Consider the following 7,981-nt stretch of genomic DNA (forward strand, 5'->3'; position numbering starts at 1 on the left):
TGATGTCTCGGGACTGCACATGCATATGTCGCCATGGCATTTTCATGCAAGTTGACACATTCGTTCCGTGTACAGAAACCAAATACTAGTTTTTACAAATGTGTGAAAGGTACATATTGATATCACCAAAGCGTTTCATTTTTGGAAGAGTATATTCAAATATGTAGCATGTTTCGTTCACAGGACTTACTGCATAAACAATGGAGAATGTGTTGTTTTGGAATGTTCTCATATGTGACATGTTTTTCTACCCTCTAGCTCCTGACATACCAGTAGTGCCACTGAATGAAGTCTCTAACAATAGCATTGTAATCAACGGGTTATCAGTTCCCAATTACAAGATGACCTACACCTTTGCATGTGACAACGGCGAGTTCACGACACGTCATTTCCTGTGTGATGGCGTCCCAGACTGCTTGGACGGAAGCGATGAAATAGGATGTGGTATGCTTCAGCATTATATCAAAATGGTAGCAAACATAGTAATTGTAAATACAAATGTAAACATGTGATAAGTATTTGTAACTACAACTGCTGATTACGGCAATAGTAGCAGCAGCAGCTGCAGTAGTAGTAGTAGTAGTAGTAGTAGCAGCAGCAGCAGCAGTAATAGTAGTAGTTGAGTAGTTGTAGTAGCAGCAGCAGCTGCAGTAGTAGTAGTAGTAGTAGCAGCAGCAGCAGCAGCAACAGCAGTAATAGTAGTAGTTGAGTAGTTGTAGTAGCAGCAGCAGCTGCAGTAGTAGTAGTAGTAGCAGCAGCAGCAGCTGCAGTAGTAGTAGTAGTAGTAGCAGCAGCAGCAGCAGCAGTAGTAGTAGCAGCAGCTGCAGTAGTAGTAGTAGTAGTAGTAGTAGTAGCAGCAGCAGCAGCTGCAGTAGTAGTAGTAGTAGTAGTAGTAGCAGCAGCAGCAGCAGTAGTAGTAGTAGCAGCAGCTGCAGTAGTAGTAGTAGTAGCAGCAGCAGCAACAGCAGTAATAGTAGTAGTTGAGTAGTTGTAGTAGTACTAGTAGCAGCAGTAGTAATAGTAGTAGCTTTGTTAGTTCGGGTTAGTAGTTATAGTACAGATTTCAAACCATTGTTTTATGTTCAACTCACACTGTGTTTTACATATATCCGATCCCAGTGTTATGCAACCAGGTTGCGTCTACATTGTAAAGCAGAATCAAGTTCACGAGGGTCACGGTTAACAACAAAGCGACCAGTTGCAGAATTCGTCTCCATAAATTACTAATTCATTTTGGTCACGCAGGTAAAGCTTAGAATAAACACAAACGAATTCCCCATTTGCATCCAAATTGTCTTGTATTAGTATCACGTCAGCATCTGTGACCATTGTCAGGTATAGCTTTACCATCTCTCGGCCTCACGCGCTTAGTCAAAAGTTGCAAACACACCAAAGATTAGTTATTGAGAAACACTGACTACTGTTTATGAAAATGAATTCATTTAGAGAGCATGTGTGCGACTACCGACTTCAAGTGTGACAACGGCCGCTGTGTGTCCTACAACCTCTACTGTGACTTCTGGGACGACTGTGGCGACAACAGCGACGAAGCTGGATGTGGTGAGTCAGCCGTGTTTTTACAGCTGTTTAAAATAAAGAAGATAATATTATGATTAGTATTATGTTTTACAGGGTCAGTAGTAGTAGTAGTAGTAGTAGTAGTAGTAGTAGTAGTAGTAGTAGTAGTAGTAGTAGTAGTAGTAGTAGTAGTAGTGGTGGTGGTGGTGGTGGTGGTGGTGGTGGTGGTGGTGGTGGTGGTAGTAGTAGTAGTAGTAGTAGTAGTAGTTAATTTTCCCTTTTAAATAGTTGACAGTCTGTGTTGTTGTTTGGACACTTGTCACCTTTGTGCAGTGTTACAGTTCAATGCCTCGCATAACATTTGAATATATCATGTTTGCAGTGCGCAAGCGATGTGGGAAAGGTTTGGTGGCCTGCAATTCGGGTCAGTGCGTACCCTCGGCATCCTTTTGTGACCTTCACACTGACTGTTTTGATGGATCAGATGAAAACAGTTGCCACGGTACACTTTACTTTCTAGTTTTCTATGCTTTTTATTGTTGTCGGCATTCGGTAAAATATCCTCAGTACTAAGAACCACTTATTATGTGCCTCCTTTCTTCGTTTCATCGTTGTGTGACTGATTGCCATTTTTCGTTAAGAAACTTGTTCATCTAAACATCAAACCTGTTACGACGGAACCTGCATCCCCGGGGTGTGGGTGAGGGACGGGATCACGGACTGTGCTGGGGCCCTGAGGGAGGATGAGACGAAGCTGCAAAGGTCAGGCAGCGTTCTTGGGAACAGGATGACGTGGTGGTGTGAGTACACTGAGAGTTGACGGCGATGTCGGTGGTAAGGTCCATGTTGACGGGGGGAAATGGTGCTAGCAGGCAGCTAGCATGAAGACCGTGAGCATGTCAGTAAGATACCTCCGACTGGACGGGGAACTTAGTCAAAGGAGCTTAGCATCTGAGGGTGCACTTACGTCAAACAACTTGCGGGTGAACGTTTACGTTGATGGTGACGTTTAGTGAAAGAGCTCTGGTGAACTTTGGTGAAACAGTACATTAAAGAGCTGAGGGTGAAATTATGTGAACTAGCTGAGGGTGAAATTAAGTGTCAATTAATTAATCTTTACTGACATGGAAGCTGGATGGATCTTTAAAAGATATCACGTGATGTAAATCTTTGTACCTTTAAACTATGTATTTTGACGTTAAGTTTCGTTTTATGAATATTGTACCTTTCGAATGTGTTGAGCGTTTCTGTAAATTCAAAGTTCTCCTCCTTCTGAAAGTAAACGTCTAAATGGCTGTTCACATAGAGTGTAGTAATGGAATGAACATGTGAAATAATAGACGCTGTAAGAGAAGTATCTATGCAACATATATGAATTCACCTTCTAATCTGTGAACCTTGTTAAATATCATATTTTCTTATGTTATTTGGCCCAGATTCGAAGAGCAGCGTCTTTGCAAGCAATCGGTGCCTGATTATCCCCGACGGCTTCGGTAGATACGTGCTCTTCCAGGGAACAAAACACATCAAGAGACCAATACCATTTGAAAAACTGACCTGTGGTAGGTTGGGTTTCAGACAAGAGTTGGTCCACAGCAATCTGCACTTATCACAACAGAGTGCAGTGAGCTTGTGGTCAGGTTTGGTTTTCATCGTCTGAGAGTCATCACACTCTGACACCACTCGATGCTGCTGTCGACCCGTGAAGGTCCCGGGGTAGAATAGGCCTTCAGCAACCCATGCTTGCCATAAAAGGCGACTATGCTTGTCGTAAGAGGCGACTAACGGGATCGGGTGGTCAGACTAGCTGACTTGGTTGACACATGTCATCGGTTCCCCATTGCGCAGATCGATGCTCATGTTGTTGATCACTGGATTGTCTGGTCCAGACTCGATTATTTACAGACCGTCGCCATATAGCTGGAATATTGCTAAGTGCGACGTAAAACTAAACTCACTCACTCACGATGCTGCTGTCAATTAATGTTTGGTTTGTCGCGGTCAGGTTATATACGTAACCCTGAATGCTAAACATTGCCTACTGCGCTTTTCGGGAACTCATAACTACTTGTGGGTTTTCAGTACATGCACACTCTCTTCATGGCGGGGGTTCTTTGCAGTTACTAACGTTTTTATAAATTTTTGAAAAGTGATTACAGTCGTTCCTGGAAAGATACTAGGCGGAAGCCGAAACACTGCAGAAGTAAGGTCCCACATACAAGTAGGATATCCGTATCGAAAGATCCACCAATGAATGATCATTTCAAATTTGTTCTATATTAGCTAGTATCAAACATTGGTGTATACATATTTTGACGGTCTATATATAAGCAGATTGGCGTGAGACGAATTGGAAAAAAACACTCTCCCTAATCATGGAATGATCCAGCACTAATTTGCATTCAACACTTTACTATTTTTCGTCCAAGCAACCTCTGATTGTGGTCCGGGAGAGTTCAAGTGTCCGAACAGCTACTGCATACTAAGCAACAACGTCTGTGACAGCAAGCAAGACTGTCCTTACGGCGAGGACGAACAGGATTGTGGTAAGTTCTGTTATAATTCACCTACACTCAATATTGTCTCTAAAGAATCAGCACAGTCTTTCGTTGTTACGTGTTAGAATGTATGGTTAAATGGTAAAGGTAACTCTTTGAAATTAGAGATGAACGGCATCTCAAGATAATCTACGATCTACTGTCTGTTGCGAGCATACAGGTCCAATCATATGTATTAGCCCTCGATTAAAATCTTCCTTTCAATACACAGATGACCTCTCGTGCCCGTCCTTCTTCCGGTGCAGAAACTCCAAACGCTGCCTCCATCTTGCAAAAGTATGCGACGGAGTTGTGGACTGTCCCAAAGCGGACGACGAAAGACGATGTGGTGATCGATGTGAAGGGAAAACTGACTGTGCGGAAGGCATCGTCTCTGTGACTCCAGAGCTTGACTTGTCCAAGGGGACTCTTGTCTTTTACAGCGTCACAAGACTAGATCTCAGTGGACACAACCTCAGCTCAGCCAAATTCCGCATTGCTGACCCCCTTGACGTCGGACACTTGAATGTATCAAACTGTTCCATTTATAGATTAAAACGTGAGGGTAACATACGTTATCTCCGTAATCTAAGAGAACTGGACTTGAGCTACAATATGCATTGGTCCATAGGACGGGTTCTATTCTGGTGGTATCGCAATCTCCAAATCCTCAACTTGTCACACAACAGAAGACTGTCAAAAGTATGGCCCAAAACATTTATGAAAAATTCCAAACTGAGGATTTTGAATCTTGCAAACTGTGCCTTAAAATCTGTTTCTTTCGACATGTTCTCTGGACTGATTTCCCTGGTGCACTTGGACTTGTCTTTCAATAAGATAGACTTCATTAAAGATGGCTCCTTCCAGGGAGTTCCAAGGCTTAAGGAATTGCTACTTAAGGGAAATCCAGTGAGTCGATTTTCTGCTGGAATATTTGATGGCCTAGTATCTTTAGAACTTCTTACGAGTGATAAATTCGTATTGTGTTGCGATGAGGTGAAGCCGAAATCCTTGTCCAGGACTAGGTGCCACGCCCCCAAGAATTCCCTCTCGTCATGCGAAGACCTAATGCAGAAAGACCTGCTTCGAATTTTAATTTGGGTCCAAGGCTTTATGGCTCTTGTTGGAAACGCCATCGTGTTCTTGTACCGCACCATCTACAACCGGGCTCCACTTCGACATCCATATGGACAGTTCTGGTTGAGTTTGTGCATCTCTGATTTTTTTATGGGCATTTATTTGATCATCGTAGCTGCGGCTGATCTCCGCTTCCGGGGATTCTACATCTGGCATGATTTGTCCTGGAGAAGAAGCACGATGTGCAAGATGGCTGGCTTCCTTTCCACACTGTCATCTGAAGCTTCTGCAATCTTCATCTGCCTGGTCACCTTCGATCGCTTTCTCATCATTAGGTTTCCATTCAGAGAAGTACATCTGTCGAAGACATCCTCAGCCATTGCTACTGTCATCGGTTGGCTAGTCGCCCTGGTCTTTTCCCTTGTCCCCCTTCTTCCCAGGGCGTCAACCTGGCAGCTGTATGGTCAGAACGCTGCCTGTCTGGCCCTCCCGCTTACCAGTGAGTTACTGCCAGGATGGCAATATTCGACCGCCATCTTCATCGGCTTCAACCTCTTGACGTTCCTTCTGATCGCCGTAGGTCAATATCTCATCTACCGATACCTGAGGGAAGGTAGTGCTTTGAAGACTAAGCAAAGACGTAGTCAGGAGCTCTCTGTGGCCAGGAATCTGTCGCTGGTTGTCATCACAGACTTTTTGTGCTGGTTTCCAGTCTGCATGATGGGTAGGTGTACTTTCAACAGTTTTTCCACACCAAGGCATTAACTGAGCGAAGAACGTCTTTAACAGAGTATCAATTTGGCATAGTTTTAGACCTTCACTTCTTTCCAGGTATAAAGTTAATGTGATTCAGAAATTTAAACAAATTGTTAACTTAAAGACAATCTTACCTATTCTCGACTTGAGTAGAATTATTTTTAGTGTTTGTTTAGAAACAGATTACCACTCTTTCAGTGTGAGCCTACCGGTAATAGATCTTTGTTATCTGACATCGCGACCCACTTCTGTTTTTACCTGATGATTCGATATTCCAGGACTGATGGCTCTCAACGGCACCTCTATCAGCGGAGAGGTGTACGCATGGACCGCCGTCTTTGTGCTACCCGTCAACTCAGCTATCAACCCTATTCTCTACACCCTGCCGTCCATTGTGAGTGTACGATCAAGAGAGGCTGCATTTGTATGATATTACAAAGGACTCTAACCAATGAAAATGTGATTCTAATTACCGTATAATAATGGGTTGAGTCGTTTTCGTCACTGTCATGGTTCACATTAAATATGTCTTAGATCTTGCTTCTTATGACAGTTGGATACATATGCACATCTGTAAAACAGCACGCCAGGTTTATCAACAGGACAGGACATTATGTCCTTCACACACCTGCTGTCAGTCGGTTGACAAGACATGCTCCTATATGCTGGACACAATGTCATGGTGTCAACAGTTTGACATGACGTGCATCCAAAAGCACTGACACCAATTCCAGTTTTCCTATTTTCATGAACTTGTTCTTATCTAAAGTCGCCCTGTGCTTGGGTATTTCCGTACAATTTTCCGGTTTTGTCTAAAAATTCTCACTGTGGAAATTCTTTGCTTAATTTCGGTGTAGTTATAAAAGGACTGAGAAGACGTTCTTAGACTTAAGGATAGCTGCCAACAATTCTCCAATTTTTTTCTGGCGATGGGATAGCCTGGCGGCTATTGCCAATGTTCCAACATGGGTATATTTCTGGTTTTCCCCGCCGCGATGTTCCTGAAATATTGTTAAACTCGACGTAAAACTATACTCACGCACTGACTCTTCAATCTGGGATAGGGATAGGAAGTTGACCCCAAACGGGTTGTATGTATAACGGAGAAGCTGCTATCTACAACAGTAGTCATTGTCACCTTACATTCAACTTTTAAATGCCTTTTCACACTCTCAACATCTGTGATTTCTATGATGTGTATGTGTGTTCTTCAGAGACAACTGGACACCACCAAATGTTGCAGGAGAAAGCAGTCGCTGACCCGAGCTTCAAACAGCATGCATGGTAGGTGCCGCCACACAGACACAGACACGCATACACACACGCGCACGCACGCACACGCACGCACGCACGTACGCACACACACACTCACAAAACACAACACAACACACACTCGACACACGCAGGAGACGACACGTGAGAAACATTCATAAATACCTGCCAGTAACAATAGCGACATGCTCGTACACAAGCAATATCATATACAAAACGAAGGAATGTTGGTTACCTTGATACAGTAATGTTATGTACCATCTTTTCAGATATTTACGCGTCCAAAGAATCTATTACTTCACGGGTGTGAGGTTGACGGGGTCATCCAGCTTCCCTTCCTTCCACATCATCACAGCAACCACCGCTCGCTGTAATGCTATCAGCTTCAACTTCCATCAACTTTAGTTCTAGTATTCAGTCAATGGACCTACTACAGCTCTCTACCTTGTGTTTGCACACTCCAGGAGATGTTTCAGCAATACATGCCTTGATTAGGTCAAAATGAACTGCCTTCGTGTATTATGTGACCGAATTTTGCTACTGGCATGACAAATGGTATAAACACGCCGTTCCAAATGTGTTAAAAGTGTTAGCATTTGTGCTTCACCTTGATGGCATGTCGCTTCCCCAAGAAGACAACATTTCTCATCAATGCAGACCCATCATGTATGTAAGGTAACATTTAGGTGAACACGTTATGACACATCTATGTCGACACTTTTGGCACATCTACGTCGACAGTTTTTGACACATATATGTCGACACATTTACGTGAACAACTAATGACATATCTATGAATAGGTTTAAGCACGGCGATGTGA

At 43.3% G+C, this 7,981-nt stretch overlaps 1 protein-coding gene across 1 annotated transcript; it reads left to right on the forward strand.

Moving 5' to 3' along the window:
• Positions 1 to 335: 335 nt before the first annotated feature.
• On the forward strand, positions 336 to 7,746 carry LOC137279246 (G-protein coupled receptor GRL101-like). Its single transcript, XM_067811748.1, has 10 exons — positions 336 to 444; positions 1,447 to 1,560; positions 1,901 to 2,020; positions 2,160 to 2,318; positions 2,955 to 3,080; positions 3,948 to 4,064; positions 4,288 to 5,856; positions 6,167 to 6,282; positions 7,103 to 7,172; positions 7,430 to 7,746. The coding sequence occupies exons 1-10, from the start codon at positions 342 to 344 to the stop codon at positions 7,468 to 7,470; spliced, it is 2,535 nt and encodes an 844-aa protein (XP_067667849.1). The 5' UTR covers positions 336 to 341; the 3' UTR covers positions 7,471 to 7,746.
• Positions 7,747 to 7,981: the final 235 nt, after the last annotated feature.

Source organism: Haliotis asinina, chromosome 3 (genome assembly GCF_037392515.1).
Source record: "Haliotis asinina isolate JCU_RB_2024 chromosome 3, JCU_Hal_asi_v2, whole genome shotgun sequence".
Lineage (NCBI taxonomy): Eukaryota > Metazoa > Mollusca > Gastropoda > Lepetellida > Haliotidae > Haliotis > Haliotis asinina.